Here is a 26,862-nt window from a genome sequence, read left to right as displayed (position 1 = left end):
TCTCAATCTCTACAAAAACACCAAAACCCTCGTATAAAAAAATGACACCCAAATGGGATTATCATAGTAACAGAGGATACATCCCCGCCCTTTTTCCCTGCCGCACCCGAGATGGGGATGCACCTGGGGCGGGGGGGCGACATTTCCGCATACCCAACAGTGCCACCATTTCACTATTGTCTCATCAGCGATGGGGGAATGTCCCCACATATCTGTATCCTGTGGGGATAAGGAGATGAGGACATGTCCCTCGACCCTCCAAGGGACGGATAGAAAGTGCAAAATTTAAAAAAAACAAATGTTTTGTAATGTTTATTATATTTATTAGCCCTGGTGTATGTGGGGCCCATTTTGAGGTTGATCCCATAAAATTTCTATGTTTTCTCATTTATATTCATTCTTGGTTATCCAATTTTTGCAATTGCAGCAAGAAGAAAGTGAAGAGCTCATTAAAGGGTGCATGTTTGAGTGAAGAGAGTGGTTGGAAGGCAAAGAGGAGAGATAAGGACCAAGAAGAAGAGGAGAAGGAAGATGTTTCTTAAAGAGACTTTTCAAGCAAAAGGTAGGGTTTTTCATGATTTTTAAATTTTATTTTCTGATTTTCCAAGTCAAGTTCATTGATTTTCGTTTCTATTTTGTAGTTTTTAATTCTTAGTTGAATTTCATTTCTAGATTTTAGTTGCTCAAATTTTAATTAAAGATTTGTGATTTTGAAGAAGGGCATAGGCTGAAACTAGAATGTTTTTTTTTTTTTTTTTTTTCATGTTGTGAAATAGTGTGAAAATGAGCTCCCAAGATCATGACTCAAGTAGGTCAAATCATAGTGATGATGAGGTGGAATTAGAGGGCCATTCTCATAGCAGCCAAGAAGATTATAACCCTCAAAATGATGAAGAGAGTGAGGAATCTGAATCTCAATCAATAGATAATTGGCCACCTGATCCACTAGCTACAGATTGCCCCTCCACTCTTTTGGCAAAGTGGGCTAGGGGTAGTTATGATCCTAAATCTCTTTGCAAACAGTTTGCCACAAGGATAACTACACAAACAACATCAGTTGGTGGTACTAGGAAGTTAAAATGCAACATTGTGGGACAAAATGGTTTGGCAGCATCACTAGAGTGAATGCACGCTTCCTATTTTGGATAGGAAAAGGGATGGGTGCATGTAAGTTCTTGATGAAATCAAAAAGTCTGCTTTACAAAATTGACTTCATCAAGCTTTGGAGTCTTCAAGATGACTTGGGAGTTGAGGTACCTACCAAATTCAAAGTCTTCAATAGGTTTCTGAGTAGGGGCAGCCACATGTTCCTATTCTTAGACCGCAGCAAAAATCTACATCATTTGGAGGGGCAGCCTCGAGTCCTTCCTCTACATCTAGTGCTATGGCTGAAGCACAATCGAGCAAGGGGAAAAGAATGGTGTCATCTCAAGGTAACCCCATAACTGATTTATTTAATGCCCGCATGAGAGAAGAGATAGAGGATGTCATTGGTAGATTTTCTTTTCCAATGGCATGCCTCTTCATGTGACACAGTCTCCTTATTATGAGGAGATGATGTAGTTGGTGGCAAGGAGAGGAGGACCATCATTTGTGCCACCAAGCAAGCACAAATTGTGAACTACAATCTTGGATAAAGAGTATGCCAAGATTAGTATAAAGATGGAGAAAATAAGGCCAATTTGGGAGTATGGATGCGGCATCATCAAGGATGGGTGGACGGACAACCCACACATCAATATCATAATTACATGCACAGTGGAGCCAATTTTTCTCAGGGCTCTATAGCATTTTGGTGGCCCTTGGGCTTTGACATTTTGATTATGTACTTGTTTTATATCTTGAGACTTGGATATATGAAAAAATGAACATTGAACATTGTGATCATATCACGCTTGATGCAATTATGATTTATCTTTATGAAGACATCAATGAGATAGTGATACTCATACTTTTGATAAATTGATATTTATAACTTTTGAATTTGAATCTTCAATCTTCGATTATTTAATTTATTTGATAGAAGTTAGAAATTGGGACTTCTATCTCTTTCATTGTTCAATGCAATATAAGACTAAACTAGTAATAGCAGTCATGAACTTATACTTCATATTTATCATTTATGTCTTATATTGGTATACATCTTTTCATATTTAGCATTTTAAGTACCATATGTATAGTATATAATATATACTATGGAAGCAGAGGAATTTGTGAATGGCTTCTTTGGCAATGTCTTGTATGCTCTTAGAATGGAGAATCTTTTGTTAATAAGGCAATTTTTTCTTTAGAATGATGGAGAGAAAGATTCCTAGAAACAGGTATTGGATTAAAGATACAAAGATCAAATTCTCTATTGTTGAAACTTGCAACAATGCTTCAAAGATGGTGTTATTTCTCTGTAACATGAGAGATTGGGATATAAATACAGAATATTTTTCTTGTGAAGGCATAATTTGCTGCATATTGTTTCACATGTCAGCGCATCCAAATGTGTTTGTGAAGATGTGGCTAGCAGCTATGCAAACAATAAACACAATTATGCATCAACACATAAAAATACCATATATACATGGAAATCTAAAAGAGAAAAACTATGGTGAGAATAGCTGCTTGAGTGCCCGAATCCAGCTTCATAAAGAAAATAAAGAAATTACAATATTTTAAGATACCAAACCCTGATTAGATTTGTAGGCACCAACCTACAGGGGACACCAATCCCTTAATCCACAAAATTGAGCAGCAACTTACATTCTGGGACACCAATCTCAAATACAGATAGGAGGAACAAGAGATATCATAGACCTTCACAACTCAAACTTTAAAAGTTATCTAGTCTGATCTACATCAGAACACTCACTCCAACTATATAGGTGTAATGTCCCCATTTTTTTAGCAACTAAGTGGAGCTCTTAGCCTTCACGTTCTCCAAAGGCTAAGTGGAGCATAAGAGGAAATTAAATTAATTTCCTCTAAAGTCATTAAATAAATTAAAAATTAAAAGGTGACTTTATATTTAATTAATTTAATTAATTATTGTATTACAAGAGAGAAGCTTCTAGAGTTTGTATTAATTATTGGAAAGGGGGAAGCCTCTAGCAATTTAATATTCTAGAAGCACAATTAATTATTGTATTGCAAGGGAGGAGTTTCTAGAGAGTGCATTAATTATTGGAAGAGGGAAGCTTCTAGTACTTACAATTAATTAATATTTGATTACCTTCTAAAAGGGTGTAGGGAAAGTATAAATAGAGGTGGAAGCCTCATTGATTAGCATCGGATGACTGTGAATTGCATTTGATAAAAGCTTGGAGGTGTGAGTTAAAGCTTTGGTCTTGGCATTAGAGGACATTCATCCTCTCTTGTAACATTTTAGACATCATTCCCTCTAGTAATTTAGAGGATGTTCATCTTCTAGTAATTTAATTTTCTAGAAGCACAATTAATTATTGTATTGCAAGGGAGGAGTTTCTAGAGAGTGCATTAATTATTGGAGGGGGGAAACTTCTAGTACTTGCAATTAATTAATATTTGATTTCCTTCTAGAAGGGTGTAGGGAAAGTATAAATAAAGGTGGGAGCCTCATTGATTAGCATCGGATGATTGTGAATTGCATTTGATAAAAGCTTGGAGGGGTGAGTTAGAGATTTGGTCTTGGCATTAAAGGACGTTCATCCTCTCTTGTAACGTTCTAGACGTCATTCCCTTGGGGTTTGGCCTTTGGAATACATTACTATGTATTTGATTTTATCATTTTGAGAACTAATATTATTTCAGCAGCAGTTCAAACTTCAATTTGCATAAATTTCTTCTTGCTCATGTTATGTGGATTGAATCCTATGCAAAGACATCAAAATCGCTTTCAGCAATTGGTTTAGTTCTTGGGCATTTCTAGGGCGCCCAGTACAGTGGTATCAAAGCTTGCTTGCAAAGTGTTTCACGGAGTTATAACTGGTAGGTGCCCATTACAGTGGTATCAGAGCCCATTATAGTGGTATTAGAGCTTGCTTGCAAAGTGTTTCATGAAGTTATAACCGGTAGGTGCCCATTACAATAGGATCTACTAATTGATTCGTACATTTCAATTCATATCTGCTCCTTATCAAATATTCAGCTTGCAGAACTTTTAAACATTCACTCATTTTTGTCGGAATGAATCTCATTTGAATCAAATGCATTCATTCATTTATTACATTTGTATGTCAGTCTAGAACATTTTTACACGCAAGTCAGCCACAAACAAATTCCTTAATCAAATGTGTAGTGAGATTGGATCTAAAGCAAATACGTTACACCTGGAGAGGGGATAGGTTATGCATTGCCCAACACAATCTCAACTGGTCCCAAATAAGCTTCACATCCTTGTTCCAGCTACTGCATGTAATCAGAAGCATCCATTGGGAACCTTGGCAAAGTCACCAACCAAACACAGTGAGCACACTGTCACCCATAATTGTTTGTCCGCAGCAGATCAGCCTCTCATTATTTTAATTCCAAACCAGAAGCCAAAAGGCATTACTATGATAGAATGCAATACAAAACTAATATTAAGCCAGAGCAAATAGTTTCTGAGCAACAGATCTCAAAAACATACCCAGACGCTTCTGGACCTCTGCAAACGACTGAAAATGGTAAATAAAGATAATTTTAGCTTTCTTCATAGAGATCTCCAATATTACAGTACAACATTGCATATCCTTCATAGTACACAACTGCTCTGATAAGAGATGACACTCATTCAATGACAACACTGACAACACCTTTGACATAAATGACAACACTATGTCCAACAATTGTGTGTGTGTGAGAGAGAGAGAGAGACATCATTGTGAATCCTTAAAAAGGAGCACCACATAAAGAGCATTAGGCAATCATTGGTCAGTGCACAATAACTTAATAAGTCCACAACCAATAAATCAACATGGCAGTTGGTATGTTTTTGTCTTCATTGATGAATTACATTGCTTGTCTTCATTTCCTTGGTTTGCTAGAAGTTCACTCTCATTTGACAAAATAAACTATTTTGGTTTTGAGGATGTTTAAAAATACGGCACTGTCAGAAAGCATGTTAAACTCTTAGGGTCCGTTTCTTTTATGTATATATTCTTTGGGCCATGTTTTCCATTGTATTGCCAGCGAGAAGGATATGCTTACAAGTTCTTTATATAACTGCTAACTATAGAAGAATAACTTCTTCATATTCACAAAGCAGTAGAGCAGGCAAGTCTCAAGCAAAACTATGACCCTTGACAGCCAAACTAATCCATAATTTATCATTATTTTGAGAGATTTTTCAAGCTTAGCAAAATGATTAATCACCCTCTAAAAAGAATGGAACATGACTTCATGTAAACAGTCTCATTGTATAAGACTTCGTATTGCTAATTATAAGCATAGTCTTACAAGATCTTCATTTTAATATGTTAGAAAACAATTCTGAGTTAGATTTATAAAGGACTTTGGCTAGATCAAGGGAAAGGGAACTGAATCAACATCATTTTTATAATATAAGTTTCGTGGTGGTTGCTATGTATTTTGAGGTTCAAATTGAGAAAAAGATCGAACGGCCTCTGCAGGCATGGGTTGAACCATAGGAGCATGAAGCCTTTATGGAGAATCAGGAACCTACGGATCAGGGATGGACAAAAATGAACTTTGGCAGCTCATCAAAAGGTAATCCAGGTCATTTTGATGCTGGTTTTATGGCTCGAGATTGGAAAGGTGATATCTTGGCAACTGAAGCCACTTGTCTCCATGATGGGATGAATATTGAAGCTGAAGTCCAGGCGGCTCTTAATGTGGAGTTGATGGTGAAAAAGCTTAACACATTGTGCTTACACCTTGAAGGTGATTCTTGGATATAGTTAATGCCACTATTAAAGGTGAGATAGGCATATGGTGTTTAAACAAATTCATCAAAAAGATAAATTTATTACTTGGCACATTTGACGAAATCATAAACAACCATATTAAAGAGGGAGGGAATGCCATGGCTGACACATTACTCATCATTAAAAGAGATGGCTAGTAGGGGAAAGTGTGAAGATTACCGAGATATAGATGAAGTGCAGTTGGCTTTTGATTTGGTGTATTATAGCAATACTTGGTAATGACATTTAATGAGATAGCCATGTTTTGCACGCTCAACCTACAGGATACAGTGGAAGTCAATTTTACTCTAGTGTGTCTTAAGCAGCAGCAATGCTTTCTGGGTAAGATTAAGCCAAACAATTGAGGAGTATTTTCAGATTGAATGATCCCATGTTATGGCAGTTCATTGATGTTATCTTGGGCAAGGCCTTCATGAAATTCGAGCATCAGTATCGCTCTAATATTGATATTGTCTCAGTTTTCTTATCTTGGGTATTAAAATTAGTTTCAAATGGGGATGTGGAGTAAGTGATGGAGTGCATGAAGCCATAAAAGTGTCAAAGACTTACAGTGGTTCTAGCAATGGCAGGACCGGGTGGGGGTTCAAGAGTGCTTAATGGCAATTAGCACATGGTGGCTAAAACTGGACCTTCAGCGCAACCCTTTCTGATATGGGGTGCCTTTGACAATTGTGAGGCTTGGCTTGGATGGGTTTCATTGCTCAAGTACTTCGAGGACAAAGGTAAGTGTGGCACAATAAAGAAAGAAAACAAAAAAGGCAAGGTTATTTTCAAGATTACCAAGTCCCCTTCTTGAAATAGGATTAAAAAATAAACAATAATACTTAAATTAAAAATAATTAAATATTGGTTAAGTTAAACAAAAGGTCTAAAAGCATGAATGGGAAAGTTGTCTCCCTTAGATAAGAGGTATGAAAGGAGAGATGAGAACATCATTTGGGGGAAACGGGAAAGATGAAGAAAGAATGGAGCATAAGAATCAAGGAAGTATTAAGGGAAAGGACAGGGAAGGAAAAAGACTTTCAAAAGGTGAAGGGTTGTGAGTGTAACTATTCATAAGAGTTGTCACTCTTCGATAGGGTTGTGACTCTTTGAAAGAATTGTAACTATATTAAGGTTGTGACTCTTCAAAAGAGGGTCAACTATGAATGGTTGTGACTCATGCTAAAAGGCATACATGATGCAGAGGTGTGACCTCTCCTTCACATGGAAAGATATAAAGGAGAAGGATCAAACAAAATCAAGAAAAAAAGAAGTACAGATCTAGTGCAGATTTAGAGCAGAAATATAAAGAGGGGTCTGAAATAAGACTTGAGAAGGAAGAATAAAATATGAAAAGGATATGTGAATCTTAAATTGGATATCTGCCTATCTTAAAATTAGTAAAGACGGATTTGATTACTGAGAGAGAGGTGAAGATTAAATAAAGAGTGAAAGGGGCAATAGTTGTTTCCATGTAAATGTATAAGGGTGTCACCCTTTCACAAGAGCATTTGAAAAATTTAAGTGTGACTCCCAAAACTGAAAGGAGATAATGAGGAGGACGTTCCATTTGAAAAAGAAATCAAAAAGGGGAAAACAACTGGGAGAATAACAAATTTTTCTCAAAGGCAACAATGAAAAGTAGCATTAATACCTCGCGAGATAGGTAAGTGGAATAGACCACGCTACATCGTACAAAGTCAAGTGGACAAGGCATGCGCTGGAACGGGCCATGCTAAATCGTACAGAGGCAAGAGTCCTGTGGTGGAATGGGCATGAGCTACATCATACAAAGGCAACGATAGAAGGCCTGCAGTGGAATGGGCATGAGTTACATCATACAAAGCCACTCTTTGTGAAAGATAGTCCATATTTAAGAATTATTATGAGAAAACTTAACCATATAGGCAGATTATAATAAACTAGCAATATAGTCAGCTTGCATATGCTTGTTCCTTATTTGGTGATTGCAAGATCTAAATAAAGGTTTATCTTGTTAAAAGGCATGGTGAAGTTATATCTTTAACCATTTTACAGTTCTCATTTTAATGGAACTTCTGATTCTAGAGGAAAATTAGGGCAATCCCAAAACAGGGACACTACAAAGATTGAGGACTACTGGTACAATGGTCAAAAAAGTCTGACTTTCTTGTTTTTAGTGTTGTCTTGTTAATGGTTTTTGTCAGCTCTGTAATGGTTCGGGCAGTAAGGTTAAGTGGTTGGGTGGTATTTGCACTCAATGTGCATAGTTTGCAAGTAGTTAGTTCGATGGGAATTGTTGTTTTAATAGATGATGAGCAATTGTGATGTATGGGGTATAATAGGGGTAGTTTTGGGAATGGAATGGTTTGAAGATAGTAAATTTCATCTGGAATCAGCTGATACAAGAAAATGTACCTTATATTTCGTTATTATGCAATATAATAGCATAAAATGCTGATCAAAAAAAATATCAAACACCCTCCATAAGACATGTACAGAAGATGAAAATAAATAATAAAAAGGTGTGTTCAGAGTCTTCAGATCGCAACCAAATGTGAGATCAAAAATGATACTGTTCAAAGTAATTTTAAGCTATGTTCCACAATGATGTGTTTGCACAGTCTCATCTCCATAGGGGATCAAGGGGACCAGAATGCAACAGTTAGGTTTTCACCTTGCCCACTTTGAAGTAGATGACTTAGGGACATCCCTCCACATCCCCATAATCTCTCCACAGACTAATTCAAGATTAAATATTTGCCAACCATACCAATATTCATAAATAAGAGACAAGATTAGCAGAAGCCATAATCTTTTCACCAAATAGTAATATATAAAGCTGGAGTACCCGTTGCTTGTTTGCAGCTGCCGAATGCTTTTCATCAAAGAGCAATGCAGTTTCCCGATATGTAACCAATCCATAGTTTTCCATTGCCCCAGCAGAGAAATCTGGTATAGCGATCATATCTAGCTTTGGAAGGGAATATGGAGTGCCAAAATATCTGTATTTAATTCAAGAAACCTCGTAAGAAAATATGAAACTCAAATTTAAAAAGTATAAGAGGAGCCAATGATAGCATTGTTCCTGCAGACTAGTGGTACTCATACACAAAAGAATCATGTATCACTGATTATTTATTATGAACATTTCTCAGTTCTTTTTTCCTGGGATTTTGATATTTGCCTTTCTTGGTAAACAACTGAATTGTTAGGTAAAATATCGAGCACTTTACAATATTGTTCTTAGAAATCCCATTGCTCACAGTATCTTAAGTTCTTAACTAACACTAACAGTACATTATAACTTGCAATGATATCTTAAACTAAAGTATACTGACTAGCTCTTGTACTTTGTAAATACTAAAATCATAATTTTCAGTCCTTGTCTATGGTAGTTCTAAGTTTTTGTATCTGCTTTGCAATTTAATCATAGAAATCATAAATTGTCTTTAAAAACTGCTTGTTTTTTGTTTAGGTGAACTGACAATGATAACATAGAAGTCTAAATCAAATGAAAATGACTGTCCATTTACATTAATTATCAATGTCAAAAAACTCATTGTTCACATTGTAATCAGTGAATTCAACAGACTGTTTCTAACAGTTAATCCTTATAAAGCAGCCTTCCCAAAGATATGCTAGGAGCATTGGAAAACACATTCCATTTCCCTGCACAAAGAGTGGGTAGTTAAATAGGGACGAAAAGTTTCTGCATGTTAGCTAAACTAAACCACCAAGAGGAAATCCAAAATCCCGACCCAATTGCACAGGGACATACCTCAACCATCCCAAGGCTGCTTATGGCAGAACATGTTAATTTGAACCATCTAAACATGTTAATTTTACAATTTCGTGTAGCCATCATTTAAAGTTGTCATGCAGCCCATCCCTCATGCCCAGAAATTTGAGGTTACAGTGGTAAAGACATGAGCATCCTCTTCTTTTTTCCCGCGACAACTAAAAATATTCTCCACTGCTTTTTCAAAGCCAAAAATGAATCTGTTAGAGAGTCAAAAATTGTTTTACACATCATAATGATAGCACCTCTTTACGATGTTGAAGCCTTTTTGGCATACACCTTTTCCAAAAAACTCTACAATTACATATTTGAAGAGAAATTCATTATTACTAGCCTCCTTTTCTTGAGACTCACAAATCAAAACATCAACCAAACAGGAAGCAATGCACATAACAGAGGGCTGTAAAATATGATTCTTTTATGATAGTCCTAGACCATAACATATAGGAATCAGAAAGATGATCAATTTCGAAAGCCCAACAGCCCATTTGATGTGCATCACTATTTAGTCTTTTGGATAAACTAGAATAAAATTCCTACATAAGATTTAAAAATAAGTAAAACCCCAATCAAGCAACAAAAGCATCCCCTCAACAAATATTTTATGCAGCAGTTTAGGATTAAACACAAGGGCTCAACAAAGTGTCATGCTTCAATCACAAGAAACACAAGGATCCATGTCGAGGATTATTAATGTCCTTGGCATTCCACAAATAAGAAGTACAGGTAATGCAACATGAAACCCCATAAATGAAAGGAAAGCTTAAGGAACTCCCCCCATGTCCCTTATTAGAGGGTGCATCCATATTTTAAGGCACATCTGTGTTGCACTCTCAAACCACCCTATTTGTTCATGACACTTAATAAGTTGTTTTAACCTTCACATTAGTAGTCTATACTTGTCCATGAAATTGGACTTGTAAGCCTTGATGTAAGCTAGATATGATGCTTGAATATCACTTTAATGATTGTATTCCTAATTTACATGAATATAAGGACACCAGTAGTGTCCTAATGCAATCATGTCTGAACACGTTGACTTTGACTCATGATGCTGAATACAATTTCTGATATGCGATACTAAATTGTTTTTAAATCTGCATGGAGAGATTTTGTAATGTTCCCATCTTTGGACCAACACTGGATGCTTTGCAGACAAGTAGTGGCAGTCCTTGACCTCTACTGCAGATAGAAGTTTAGTAAATTTGGTCAAGATGACACAATAATAGCTACTGGTAAAAGAATAAAGGAGGAACTGTGAAGTCCTATAAATATGACAGTTTCCTAAGACATATACAAAGACTATGTGATCATCTACAAAGAGATAATGGAAATTACATAACTTGGATATCATCGTCCTGTATCAAGAACATCTATGAGGATTGTACAGTTTGGAAATGAATGCATATGAAATAATGAGATCTTCAAATACAAACATGAAGTCATTATCTTCGAAGTCAACAAGCAATACTAGGAATACCATCGTTGCTGTAATATCCCAGTCAGGATACTATCTCATAGTTGCTGATTCCTGAAACGAATCCGATTCAGGCACGTGAATTGGATCGGTGGATTCGGGATTTTTTTTCCCCCAATTATGATTCATGGAGGATTCATGTGTGTGTGTGTGTACACTAAAAAAATGAGAGAAATATACAAAATTCTAAAACTAAATCATTTTATAGTATGAATCTGTGATTCTAGTTTGGATCTATGAATCTAGTATACTTGATAATTGATTTATTTTCATGATTATAAAGAAAATCAACACATTCACATTGAATAACTGAATTACAAAGTGAAATTATGATCCTCAAGCGTCCTCAAGCTGTGGCTTGGATCCTTAAGGATCCAGCAGGATCCTTCATTCTGCCTGTGGATCCTCAGGCTGTGGCTTGGATCCTTGAACCCAGGCAGGATCCTTGATTCTGCCTATGGATCTGACAAGATCCGCGGGCCTCAGGCTGTGGCTTGGATCCTTGAGGATCCGGGCAGGATTTCCACAGGCAGAATCAAGGATCCAAGCACAAATCTGACAGCTAAGTATTATCTCCTAAAACTCCCCAAATAAATTTAAGAAAATAAAACCCAGCAGAATAACCAGTAATGCACATATAAGTTACTGAGAAATATTATTTCCTTCCAATTTCCAGTAGTACATGTATAATAACCATCAACAAAATGATCTTTTCCCAGATGAATATTACCATCGAAAATTCAGTAGATTATCAATCAGCTCCAACCGTACATACAGTAAATAACAGTAAGAGTGGAGAGTACAAAATAAAGTTCAAGCGCAAGTGAGACACTAGATATGATGTCTCCACGAACAATGGGTTTTCGTCCACCATCTTCCAGCTAGAAGGTTCACATCTCAAAGCTGGCTGAATCTGACCTTTCAATTCTTCAGAAAAAGAAATCGAAAAAAAACCAATATCCAAGCATTATCACAATTGAAACCAACTGTCCTCCTTTTAATCTCCAATGCCATGACTCTTTGGCTTCCCCTACCCTGTCTCCTTGTCTTCTTGCCAGTTTGTCTCTTACTTACCCATTTTATAATATTAGTTTGACCCTTTTTATTAATCTGCATGATCAACCAATGTCATCCAATGGTCATTCCAATTTCCTGGTATGTCTGTAATATACTCAAAACTTTGCCATTCTACCTCTATCCCACTCTGCATGATTCCCCTATTCCTATTCTTGCTTGGCTTCATAACCATCCAAGAACTTGGAGTTCTTTTCACTCCCTTCACATACGTAACTTACTGAGATATCTTGAATTTTAAGTCCAACATTAAAATCCTCCCACTAAAGACTAAACTTTAAAATATTTCCCTAATGTATGATTTTGAGAACGTACTAAACTTAGCAAAATATGTTGGAATAATTAAATGCTAATTGGGAAGTGTTAGCAATTAAATTTTTAATGTGATTATTCACATCTGTTATTTGAGAGGGACATTACAGTCCTCACTCCCAAATTTGCTTTCCCTCAAGCAATTTCAACTCTGGATGAGTCAATATTTGCTCATTCTCCCAAGTTGCATCTTCCATAGGTAGATCTTTTCACTTCACTACATAATCCTTGTTCACATGCTTCCTGAGAATTTGTTCCCTTGTCTCAATGATGACCTCAGAAATTAAAATCAGCTTCCCTTCTTCATCCAAGGGTGGTAATAACATAGATGGAGTAACATTGTGACCCAAATCATGCTTAAAACAGGAAACATGAAAGAAATTATGTACCATGTTGTTTACCGGTAACTCCAGCTCATAGGCTACCTCTCCAATTTTCTTAACAACTCAATAAGGACCACAAAAACTTGGTTCAATATTTTGTGAGCCACCGTTTGAGGGAGGATTTCCTATACAATTGCAGTCTCAAGTATACCAAATCACCAACCTCAAAGTGTCTTTCCACCATATGCTGATCTGCGAATTGTTTTTGCTGGTTTTGGACCTACTGGATGTTCTCGTTGAACAATTTCATAATATCTTGACTCTGCTGCTATAAATCTTTAGCCTTTGCCACTATAATATCACTCAATATTATCCATGAAACATGGTGGTTCATACCCATTAAGAGCCATAAATGGAAACATTTTAATAGACATGTGATATCTAGAGTTATAGAGATACTCAAATGCAACCATTTCACCGACGCTTTTTGCTTTACTAAAATACATTTTCTCAAATAGCCTTCCAAACTACTTATGTTTGGTCATCAATTTGTGGATGGTAACTTGGTCATCAATGATATTATTTGTTGCATCTGTATCAATGAGAGTGACAATTGACTGTCCACATAACACGCCTCTAACCCTAAAAGAGCTTATTTCTAGAAGCTAGTTGATTGTGCCTTGTAGCTCTTCCTACCTTTGTTCCTTTTCTGATTCTTTTAATGAAGTGTCTTCCTCACTATTGTCAAATTCAGACTGTTGATCTGAATTTTCAGAAATTGATTCATGGGCAGTTAAGTACTTCAATTGTTTTGCTTTAACCTTAATAGCACATTTGTGAGTTGGGCCCCAGGGCTCTCTAAATTGGTAGCATAATTTCTTCTTCTTAAGCTCATTTAATTGCTCATCATCGAGTCTGGTGTGCATTTTCAAAGTCTAATTTGAATCTTTATGTGTAGTTTTTTGTTCTTTTTTTTGTAATGAAGGGTTCTTGGATGAAATTTACTCCTTGAAGTTGAAGCTTTCATTTACCTTTCTCTTTTGATTGCATCCTGCAGATTTATCAGGTTAAAACGTTCCATCAATCCATCTATAAAAAGTACCACTCTCCGCTATTTAAAGTCTGCAGCTTAAGACTCTGGTATCTAATTGTTTTAGTTGTGCCAATTCCTTAAGATCCAACTAAGAATCCTTCTTATCAAAATAAGCTGTAAGCTTCTCCGTGAACTCTGCATACGATACGTTTTGATCATGGTCTAAAGTAATCGTCCCATTGTACCACCATTCATGAGTACTTCCTTCCAAATGCAAGGTTGCATATTTTATAGCTTCATCTTCAGCCATGGGCTTGAGCTGAAAGAAAGTGTCCAATTTTTGAACCCAAGTCCTCGTTGTAATCTTTCCTAGGCATCAAGAAAAAATATTGTAGCTTTGCCGACCTTTCTCTGCAAGTCCTGGTTCTCAAATCTACCGCCACCTCCTCTTCGTGGTGTATTCCTTTCCCTGAATGCTATATATTTTGAAAGAGGCATCTCAGTCTGAAAATCTTCCCTGCTTGTCAATCAGTCCAAACCTGTCCACGAAATTCTTGATCTGTTTGTGTATTTTCATCTGTTGAGTTATTTGCATTAGCAAATGTAGGCATTAACGGTCTTGAATTCACTGTAAAACCAGAAGTTCTATGTTTCTCATTTCCAATAGTGGTTGATCCCTGTCCTTGGTTTCCATTATTCCTATTATTTCTCAGTCCTAGATTCCTATTATTTCCATTATTTCCCTGATTGTCATTCTGTTGCACCAATTGAGTTAACATTTGACCCATTTGTTTGCAGGTTGAATCGGCATGTTAGTCATTTCCCTATATGTTCTAACAAGCTCCCCTAGGGAACTCTAAATACCATTAAGCATCTATATCCATTGTCCACATATATGAATCAAATTGTCCAACCTCAGGTTGCTGATCTAGGGTTGGATTTGATGTATTCCTCCTGAGATAATTGTGGTGAGTTGATGAATGCATAACAAACACAGTCTGCAAGAACTTACCGGAGCTTTGATACCACTATAATATGCAACCCCCTCTCTATCCTATTAACTCAAACATCAATGTTGGACTTCACAAGAAGAAAGCTACCATCAACTCAACAAGTTACAAAGATTTTGTTATTTGTCAATCCTTTCCTTATTGGATTTTATCACTAGATTAACAGATTAAACAATAGCATACATTCATCATAAAAATGAACATTGAAACAATATTAGAGCTACTTGCATTTCATTGACTAATTTATGCAATACAATCATTTTCCAACCCCTCCGAATAATAGTATTACATACAAAGTTCCAATAGACAAAAAGACTCACAATTTGTTCTTCCAAAAGACCTTTGACTAAGACCCAATAACAATTTTGCAACTTTGTCACTTCATTCTACATTAGTCTCGAGCTCAAAAGTTGTGAACGACTAATCTCAAAGACTGACCAGTTGCATCCAAAATAGTAAATTGTTTAAAGAAATGATGGTTGTATCACATGGACACAATTCAATATTGAATAAGGTATTTAAGACAATAAGTTCTTAAAAGATTTGTCTCTCCTACTCCATCTTGAACAACAATTGTTCATATGGCTTGTCAACATCCTGCTAAACACCCAGTCCTAGCATTTGACTTGTCTATTAACTAGATGGCCCATCCAACTGGAGATGATTTCGTGAAAGTCTCTTCCAGCATTTGATAACCACAAACTTCCGTTCACAGTCTAGACATTGGCGTATACAATGTTGGGTACCGTATGCATGCACAACTTCACTTCATCTGACCCAATGCTACTTCCTTGATAAACACCCAAATTGAATCAAATATCTCTACCGTCGACTAAGATTCACCTCCCCTTATCACTCTATAATATCGTCACCTTTAGAAATAATCTGATTAGTTCCTTTCTTTGATAACCATGCCTCACCATTCACCAAAGAAACATAGCAGCTATCAGAAAATTAAACAAGACTACCTCATTTGCACTGATGACTAGGTGAACTCGCTAGAAACTCATACACTTCACGACATGGATATTATTAGCCTTCCTTAGCTCTCTATCCTCTATGAGAGTCTCTGAAATTTACCTAATTCCACAACTCTTAGCTATTCTAAGAGCATCTCCTGGCTCTAAAAATAGCTCCTCCTAAAGAAGACCAACCGATGTCCTCCAGTGGTTGTTTCAATTTTCCGGTACATCTGCAATATATTCAAAACTCTGTCATTCACCCTCCAACCCATTTTGCATGATTCCCTATTCTTATTATTCCCTAGCTTCGTAACCATCCAGACATTTCTTCTTTTTCCTTCCTTCACATGCATAAGTTACTGAGATTTCTTGAATTTGAAGTCCAACATTATACTCTCCCCACTAAAGACAAAATGTTTAAATATTTCACTAATGTATGATTTTGAGAACTTATTTAACTTGGTGAAATATGTTGGGATATTTAATATTTTAATGCAATTATTAGCATTTGTTATTTGAGGGGGACATTACAAGCGATAACAACAAATTGATATACAAATCGACTAAGAGAGATTAAAGCAGCAACAAGTGATGAGTAATACTGATAACTGATTCAATGAAGCAAAACCAATAAGTAATGGATAAAAATCTTCTCCCTAGGTTTTACATAAGGGAGGATATTGTAGTGAGTCTAATTTATCCCCAAGCTTAAGTTAACATCTTTATAGGCCAACCTATATGAAAATTAGTGAAGCCAAAAGGCTCAAATTGCACTTCTATAAGCCTTATAAAATCTTCAAGAGAGTTGATGAAGATTTCTTCGAACTGGAATGCACCAAAAAAGACAATTCATAATGTGTTTCATGTTTTTCAGCACAAAATTCAGACCACCGATGATTTACCACCCTTAGATGATGAGTAAAAACTGATTGAAACTTGATACTAATACGATACCAAGTAGAGAACTTGAGGAACAAAAACATTACAAAATTGAGTTCATTTGAATAATCAACCAGTTGAAGATGCTACTTAAGAACAAATAAAGGTCTTGGAGCATCTAAAACTGCATTAATTGAAAGCTAAGTTGTCGGTTTAGAGTCGAGTTTGAAATTTGGGCTCAAAATTTGTTCAATTATTTTGGGGGTAGGTTTCGGTTCATTTCAGGTTCATCAGTACAAAAATATATGCTTTTTCCTAAATATATATGTGTGCCTGTATGTTTATACACAACAACCACTAAGTCCATACGTCACTGTACTAATAGTGAAGGAACATAGCAAAATACACCACCATATCTATGTTTCAATTCAATGAGATATTAATTGCATCATTCAGCCATGCATACAACATCATACACTTTGCTTCGTCGCTAACATGGAACATATTTCAAGATCAAGGGGACAGTTTGAATTTTTATTTTGCATTTGTTAGAGGATTTCTAACCAAGCTAGATCAAAAGTTAAGATTTAAATTTTAAGCCCTAGATTCAAATGTATGATAGCTTTTTTAAAGAAATTCTTCTATAATTGTCAATTTGGATTTTCCAATATAAGCAAGTTTTCTCTTTCATTCACAATGCACAAATGACATATAAACCAAGCTTTTCAATGGTCACTTAAGGGTTGGAGGGTCAAATAGACCAAATTAAGCAAAAAAGCATAAGTTCAAAAAGTCAAAAATCATCATTTTAAGACTAAATTTGGCCTGGGTTCGACCGCAGGGCAGCAAATTCTTCCAAATTCACTCCAAAATTTTCCTAGGTGCCTCTAACAGAATTTGCAGTGAATTTGAGGCTCTGTAGACTAATTTGGGGTGACCTTGACAAGGACCAAACTTTGTACAAAACTGAACCAGACTTAAAGGAGGAAAAGGAAAACTATGAAGGCATTTTGGAGATTGTTATATTTATTGAGCCCTTTCTCTATGAGTTTGAACCTTTGCTTGAAGGTCCAATAAAATTGTCGGACAAAAACCCTAGATGGTTTGGTGATTTGGACAAAAGTCCAGACCATCCCCCTTGGTCTATTCACTTCAGCACTCAGAAGTGCATTACGTTGTTCATTTTTGTGGACAGCTATCCAATCCTTAACTCTGACTTAAGAAATTCACGGAGTCATTGTGAGGGTTGATACTCATTGATGTTTGGCCTTATTTGTGAGCAACTGTGTAGTTACAGCTTCTCCATTTTTGGCAGTGATCATTCCTTATATTGCAGCAATTATTTGCGTCTTTGGTTGATATTGATTTCCCCTTGAATGTTGGTAATGGTGCACCTCTACAGCAGCAGCTTTTGCATTAATCACTCTTCTTGCATGTCATTCAATCATCTTTCGTATGCTAGAAACAATCATATCTCACAAGGGCTTGATGATATTGGAGTGGAATCATGTGGTGTAATGTCCCTTTTTTCTGGGACATTATAACTCTGTGTTGCCGGCTCACTTCGCCTAGGTTTCAAGGGCGAAAATGTTCTTTATGGGGTTCAGTTCGAGATTTGGTCTAGACATTTCTAGTTTCAGACCTAGCAAAGCAATTTTGGCAAGTTGTCCGGATTCTTACTATTTTTGGTAAGTAAACAGAACTCAAAATTCATGGAATCTCAATGTTGGTTTGGAAGCGTCTCGCCGAGAGTTTTCCAACGAGCTATGGCACGTGCTTATCCGAGTTCATTTGGTCAGTTATTTTGATGCCTGATGATTATATGGTTTACTGACTAAGTGACTTTAAAAGTTCATTTAACTTGTCACTTTATTTTAAAAGGTATTATGTTCACTTAAGTGACTAAAGGACAAAAAAAGTGTTTTATCCCACATTGCCTAAAAGGGCGTGCATCACATTGGGAAAAGTGATAAAGGTACAATAGGCTCCACATGGGGAGGTATGAAGATTATAATATTTTTTAAACAAATATTAATCTGGGAGCTTGAAACAGTGACTGGTTATATCTTTGAGGACGCAAACCCTTGAAGAAGCATTTGGAGGTTGGACGCAAACCTAGCCTTCTTACAGGTTTTACCTACATTTGCCAATCTCATTGTTATTTCTATTTATAAGATTGGATTATTTGGATTGTTGCATGTTATTGTATTGCTGCTATATAATACAGTAACGTATTTGGCAATTATTTGTGGACTCCTAGTTTATATATGTACTTCTGAATATTGGAGGAATAAAACAAACTTTTCTGAGTTTTCTTGTATGCAAATCTGCTGGTTACAAATCAATTCAAGTTCTAGAATTTATATCAAATATTGGCTTTCTGTTCAGTTTTAAATCTACACGTTTATATCAAGGGCTTTTTAGTAAAATATCCAGAAAGAGATATTACAGTGGTATCAAAGCCATGAATCCTGTCATCCTGTGGAATCACGTAAGACAAGAATTTATGAACTGAATACAATGACATGATCGGGTTGCTTCAATGTGACTAGCTAGAAAACTCTGAGGACGAAATCCCTCAAGTTATTCAAGGAAGTTGGACGTCACCCCAACTTTCCTCCTTGGAACTAATACATTATCTAGGCAAAAAATCGGCAAGAAGGTTTTGGCACTGAGAAGTAAGTACAGTCAGAGTTTCATAGTGGGATATAGATTATTATATTATTTTATTTCTATGTGGAGGAACAGTGTTTGGTCGATTAAGCAAGGCAATTACGGATTGGAGTTTTCATAGAAGAGATCTTATGTAAAACATTCTAGCAGGTTAGAAGTATCCCTTGTCCATAGAAATTCTAGAAGTCACTTTCAGGTCTAAACCGATAGCACTATCTTATACCTCCGGTATCATCCTCTTCTCTAAGCAGACAAACAAGGAGCTGCTCCTGTTACATGTGGTGCACTGATGGTATAGGAAGTTATTGGATATATTAGGTGTTACAGGTCAGTTCCTTCCCAGTCGGACACAGTCCCAACTCGCACGCTAGTAGTGAAGGCACGAGTTGTTGGAAGGAGGTGTTAATGCAGACCAAGCCGTGTAGCATTCATTCTTGCACAGGACGGTACACAACCGGTGGTCTCTCCATAGACACGGCAACATCAACGCCACACTAAGGAGTTGTCTCACTTCAGCATTTGTAGCATTTGATAGTCACAGTGAAAGCAATATTTTGAACGGATTTCACTAGTTGCTATAGGACTCACATGTCTATTGTATTCATGCATATCGGGTTTGTCCCCTCTTTACTACTCTCTATTGTCATGGACTTGAAATGTTAGTGTAAGATTGAATTTATATTCAAAACGTAGCTCCAAACTTATCAATATTATGGTATGAATAAATGTTGTGGCGAGTTTATGTTCAGTTACCAATTCCGGTTAGTTTGGATGTATTGGCCTTTGTTTTCCTTTGATATATTTTGGGCAATAACTTCATGAATAAAAAGAAGAGTTGAGCAGTAATATAAGATTTACAGACGCTGGTTTCAACCCAATTGTTTAATAAAATTCTTGTCAGCTTGGTTCAATTTTTTTTAACTCAAATCCAACAGAGAACATTATAGTGGTACGGTCAGCAAGGAACATTATAGTGCACAGAAAGTAATGGATAACTACAAGTTGGTATGGCATACAATCCTCATATGATATTTGCATTTCAGTGGGAACTCAAGTAGGTGGTCAAAGTTTATCACTTGGCACACGATTGAGGATGAGAAGATACTCAAGAAAACGGTGTTAGCACTACATATACCATGGAATAGTGAAGCAGCAGTTTGAGCAAATAATCTCCTCAAGATAAGAGTCATTTTTGTAAGTTAATCTTCTTTCCAAACGTAGTATATCATTCTGATCATCCTACCCCAATCTTCTTTCTAGACATAGTATATCATTCTAATCATTTTGAGCCAAAATCCAGAAGAGTTCATTACAGGCTGCAAGGTGTGCAAAAATCCCAGAATTGCAATCAGCATAAATGAAGTTGACACCCTATATGAATTATTTAAGAAGCTGAGTAGCTCTATAATTGATGACAGCTTAATTCATAAGGAAGAATTCCATCTGGCATTGTTCAGAAGCACAAGTGGCGAGAATCTGTTTGCAGATAAGTTTTTGATCTATTTGATGTAAAACGTAATGGAGTCATTGAATTTGTGGAGCTTGTGCACTCTCTTAATGTCTTCCATCCATATGCACCCCAAGCAGAGAGGGTTGATTTTGCTTTCAGAATTTATGATTTGAGGTAGACAAGCTATATTGAACGTGAAGAACTAAAGCAGATGGTAACAGCCCTTTTGAGTGAATCTGACATAGAAGTCACCGATGAAATTCTTGAATCTATACTGGATAAGACATTTACAGATGTAGATTTTCGTCATGATGGTAAATTTGATAGGGAAGAATGGAGAGAGTTTGTGGTCCGCAACCCTTCTATTTTGAAGTACATGACTCTTCCCTATTTGAAGAATATCACAACAACATTTCCAAGCTTTATCTTCAACATTGAAGTGAATGATCCCAATAAGTCTAATGACTCATGAAGAATCTGTCTACAACTAAAGAGCTTCTAGGCACAGCCATCATTGATTAGCTCATTTAAAGATTTCCTTGTTGAGGGAGTCAAAGAGCTCGGCATGCTAGAAAATATATCTGTAATGATGAGAGAAGTGAAGAACAAAGGGCAAATCAAAGATCCTTATGAATGTAAAACTAAAGTAAGGAGACTGTACGATGATTATAACAAATTCTCGTCAAAGCTTCAAAAAGAATTTCCTTTCATTGATTATGTGGACTTTTAGCTAGAGCTGCAAAACAAGACAGATATAATAAAAAACAAATGCTATGCTTTGGCTCGAGATCTCCTTGCAAAGAACAGGTACAAAAATTTACATAAGGAAGACATTACTCAACTTGATAGTAGTACTAAAAAAGAAAAGCAACCTTCGCATGATAATGTGCAAAATACTAATAATGGCACAAGTATACTAATAGGTAATTGGGAGGCAAAAGTATCTTATAGAGTTGTTTACACTAGTCCTTCTGATGAGCATGTTGATGGCTGATAGAGAAGAGTTGACCAAACCACCAACGTTGGCAACTTCCCATCTTATTTAAACATGGAAAGCACCAGCATCTTATTTGGTGACATGGAAATTAACTTGGATCAATTTTATGCTAATACTAGGCTGGAAATTATGTCACATATTGAGGAGGAGCAAATGAACCGCAATGTTGGCAGGATAGATGATCTAGCACACGTTGAGTTAGAGGACATATCTAAAAATGTTATCTCCCTAGGTGATGAAAAATCAGAAGATTCTATGGAGAACAGCTTGCTTGTGTTCGAAGGAGATGGCCAAAAACCATTATCACTCCTTGAATTATTGGATATGCTTTTCGTCAAAGAGGACAAGCTTGTCCAAGTGTTGACAAGGATAAATGATTCTTCCAAATTGATTGAGGATCTCATGTAGAAGATTGTGATAGAAGAGTGACATGGGATTGTATGTAGTGTCACAAGTCCTCTTTTACATACTATTTTTGGAACTTTGAAAATAATAAAATATGATTACTTGCAACTATTAATGGATAGGGATCTAGCAATAAAATTTGGAAAGGACAAGGAGAGGGAGATAGATGAGCCATGCCTTTGATTGAACTTAACACATTACTCCATCCACAAGGCTAAAAATCAAATGAGTGGGGCAGCCACGCATGAAGAAGATAACAGTGGTTCAAGAGCACAAGAAATCACGCAAATTATTGAAGGAATTCATAAAGTGGGTAGATGTGAAAGCAAACAATGTAATTCAATCACGTGTTTCCCATCTGAGACTTTCTATGATAAGAAAAATTCTATGGATCAGCAAGTTGATGAATCTGGAAATTCAGATTTTTATGACAGCAGTTGTACATTTTCACATGAGCACATGATTAGTGATACAACAAGTGAGGATAATTCAGAGATTTCAATTAATGGTGAAACTCCCTTTTATGAAGACTTTGACATAAGGGAGGGTACTTATAGTGGAGTAGGAAGTTCAGATTTATCCTTAGCATGCTCTGAGGGATTTTTCAACTTACCCAGAGATTTATCACTCAACTCTTATGAGATGGCCACAACCTACTTGTTGATTGGTGATTTTTCTTGTTGGTATATTCCAACTATCAGTGATTTGCCTTTGTATGTTAGTAGTATATTCGCTAATTCTATTTGGCCTTTAGGGATCAATGAATTATTTGTTGATGAGTGGGGAGAACATACATTACCCTACGTTTCATATGAGATGTCTAAATTTTTTATTCAGCAGTTTATTGAAGACAATGTTAGCATTCGCGATGTTGGTGATTCACCAACCCCTCTTTCCTTTACCCAGGATCATGTTGATTGGGCGATCGAGGATCCAGGTGTTAATAGTATCTTACATCTAGTGGATTATGCTGTGTTGTTACACAGTCACAGGATTATGATCAGTGTGTTTCAGCTTTCTAACACATTAGAGTTCCAAATATTAGGATTACTCGATTTTCACCAAGGTGATATGGTGGTGGAGTCAAATTGGCCAGATCTATCATTGTCATCGGTACAGATATTACAGGAGTGTACAGTGGTACAGATATTACAAGAGCTGGTCAGTGGTATCTCAGACAACGTACGAGTTCTCATTTGCGATCCAAGTGGAGCATCCCTGTGTATTGCCTTTTATCAAGGAGCTAGGTGGAGAGCTTGGTTGTTATCATCTTGGGGTGGATATTGGTATATTGTTGAGCTCCAATCTTCACTTGACAGTAGAGACTCACAAGTTCACTCATGGAGTGAGGCATTCATTCTGACTGAGGGTATTGGTACACAGGGAAGCAGCACATGGCAGTTGATGTCCCTTTATGGTGAGACTTGGGATCCTGGCATTCAGTTATTTGGCACACTGATTCCTATTGTATTGTTTCACCATTCCGAGTTTGGGAAGATGCATGCTAGGGTACATTACTTGAGGAGTAGAACTTCGTTCTCAAGGCAAGTATGGGATCCTGGCATTTGGAAACTGCAGGTGTGAGCAGATTGCTTGAGGGCAAGCAATCTTTGAGAGGGGAGGCTTTGTAATGTCCCTTTTTCAAGAACATTATAATTCTATGTTGTTGGCTCACTTTGCCTAGGTTTTGGGGGCGAAAAGGTTCTTTATGGGGTTCAGTTCGAGATTTGGCCTAAACATTCCTAGTTTCAAACCCAATAGAGCAGTTTTGGTAGGTTGCCCAAATGCTTACTATGTTTAGTAAGTAAACAAAACTCAGAATTCTTGGAATCTCAGTGTTGGTTTGGAAGCGTCTCGCTGAGAGCTTTCCAACGAGCTATTGCACGTGCTTATCCGAGTTCATTTGGTCAATTATTTTGATGCCTAATGATTATATGGTTTACTAACTAAGTGACTTTAAAAGTTCATTTAACTTGTCACTTTATTTTAAAAGGTATTATGTTCACAAAAGGACAAAAAAGGTGTTTTATCCCACATTGCCTAAAACGGCATGCATCACATTGGAAAAAGAGATAAAGGTACAACATGCTCCACATGGGGAGGTATGAAGATTATAATATTTTTTTAAACAAATATTAATCTGGGAGCTAGAAACAGTGACTGGTTATCTCTTCGAGGACGCAAACCCTTGAAGAAACATTTGGAGATTGGACGCAAACCTAGCCTTCTTACAGGTTTTATCTACATTTGCCAATTTGACTGTTATTTCTGTTTATAAGATTGGATTATTTGGATTGTTGCATGTTATTGTATTGCTGCTATATAATATAGTAACATTTTTTGCGGTTATTTGTGTTAACTCTTAGTTTATATATGTACTTCTGAATATTGGAAGAATAAAACAAACTTTTCTGAGTTTTCTTGTATGCAAATCTGCCGGTTACAAATCGATTAAATTTCTGGAATTTATATCAAATATTGGCTTTCTGTTCAGTTTTAAACCTACACATTTATATCAAGGGCTTTTTAGTAAAATATCCGGAAAGGGATTTTACATGTGGGTACACTAGATGTAAATTTATGCCTCTTCTAACTTCTAACATTGTATCAGAAGTATATTTGATGTGGTTGTGTATATCAGAATCATTTTCAATAGATTTGTCTTTAAAATCACGTTTTTCCTTTAAAATCTATATCATATCCTTTGCATGTTCAGTTTGCATATTTGCATGTTGTTATTTTGCAATGATATGAAGCAAGATATGTCAAGAATAGAAAACAAAAATCAGATATGACCAATATCTTATTTTGGGGTGTCCCAAGTCACCTTTTAATGCTTAAAGGTTCTTCTAGGTCTCTTATTAACCTAGAAAGAGATGTTTCCAAATGTCTGAATGATATTATTTCATGAAATGAATAAGCCAAAGCCATAAAAAGGTAGACTAATGTGTATTTGCATAAATGTTCCTTCATTATCTCATGTCGTTGCTAGAAAGATAAACTTGCCAATGCTTATGAGTTATGTGTTTATTTTCAAATAATTCAAGTGCATATGATTTTTAGGATCAACTTAAGTTGCTGGTTTGGGTTCGGGTTCCGATGCAGGTTCAAAGAACCAGTTTGCCAGTGCAGCAATATTTTGAAATGAGGTTTATGTTCATTAGCACAAAAACAAGTCTATACATACATACATACATTAAAAAAGGATATTATTATTGAAATTAAATAATGATATTAAATTTAAAAATTAATTATTATAATATAATTAAGTATTATTATTTTATAATTTAAATATTATTTATTTATTATTTATTTATCATCTTTGGACAAGATAATCAAACATTAAATTTATCAAGACTAGTGGTACGATTTAACATCTGACATGAGAAGCACTGGATTCATTTTGGAAGCACCTATGGGAAAGGCCTAGAAAGAGTCTCTCTCTCCTCCCTTTAGGCAAAACAATTTCAAAGGGGTCATCATTAAGGTGGCATTAAAACAAGGTTTTGTGCATTGCCCACAGACTTGTCTAGCACTATTTTGTCAAATAAGGTTGTGTGCTGCATAAAGTGTGTCACCTATAGCATCCTCCTTTCATTTTACTCTTGGCTTTTTGAGCACGTGTAAAAATGTTCTTCCGCACAGTGTAGGCACTAGTTGGCAGTGCACATGGCACTAGCACTTGCATGCACATGATCCATACAATGTTGCAAAGATGTTCTTTCAAAAAAGAGAAATTGGTTATGTCTATGAAGATCTGTCCATAATAAAAGAATGAGCATCGCGTTCATGACCCTCAATCCAATGGCATCTTTGCCTTCTAAGGAGGTTTAACTTGTACCATCAATGTTCATTAAAAAATTGAAACAAGAAATTCTCTATCTAACCTATTTTTCTTTTAACATTTAAATTTTGTCCACTTAATCCGAAGTGCAAACACATACAAAGGATCTAGCACCTATCAATCCCATTCCCACTGAATGTACTCTCATCTGTACACAGAATGTTCCCTCCTTACTAGAAATTTACACAGGCACTCCGAATCAGTCATTAGAACCCTTCAGCAATCAGATTTTAAAAAATTCAGTAAGAAATAAATTATGTTTTTGCTTGTTCCAAGTGCAAGCCAAGAACTTATGAGCCAATCCACAAGGGGGACAAGCTCCTGAAGGACAGAGAGAATATACATACTCCTTTTTGACTAACCAAGTTAACTCCTCCAGGCTTTCAATATTTCTATGTCCATATTGCAGGACATGTTAAATCTTTGGAAAACAGAATCATATTTAGGGTCAAATTTAACAATGAAACTGGAGGCTATAGTGCATGCATAAAGTAATCCACATATCAAAAGGGAAGCACGCCAATCTACCATTAGGGACCAAAATGAAAAAGGAGCAAAATCAACTTAGAAGGCATTTCCTAATCTACCCGGACGCCAAAACTTACAATGTAAATAAGAATTAACTATAAACAACTGAATTCATAGGTTTCAGAACAATATCCAAACGCTACAAAAACAAAAAACTAAATACTCTGTGCATTATATTTCAAGGCTGCAATAGTTTAGACTATAGCTTTCAGAGAAAAGTTTTATAGAGCACAAATGGAAA

At 36.2% G+C, this 26,862-nt stretch overlaps 1 protein-coding gene and 1 pseudogene across 2 annotated transcripts in view; one reads left to right on the top strand and one right to left on the bottom strand.

Annotated features, from left to right (window-relative positions):
- The window catches only part of APM1 (aminopeptidase M1), a 79,478-nt gene that overhangs the window by 41,550 nt on the left and 11,066 nt on the right, over positions 1-26,862 (bottom strand). For both annotated transcript variants that reach the window (XM_089799853.1, XM_089799852.1), the window contains exon 8: positions 8,704-8,857. In XM_089799853.1, coding sequence (XP_089655979.1) covers positions 8,704-8,857 — 154 coding nt within the window. The remainder of the gene's footprint in view (positions 1-8,703; positions 8,858-26,862) is intronic.
- LOC149538547 (calcineurin B-like protein 1 pseudogene) lies at positions 18,491-21,339 on the top strand (annotated as a pseudogene).

The sequence above is a fragment of the Cupressus sempervirens genome, chromosome 9, assembly GCF_028749045.1.
Source record: "Cupressus sempervirens isolate cs-2001-9-10 chromosome 9, ASM2874904v1, whole genome shotgun sequence".
Classification (NCBI taxonomy): domain Eukaryota; kingdom Viridiplantae; phylum Streptophyta; class Pinopsida; order Cupressales; family Cupressaceae; genus Cupressus; species Cupressus sempervirens.
Note: the sequence above shows the minus strand (reverse complement) of the source record. Positions and strands in the feature narration are given on the sequence as shown.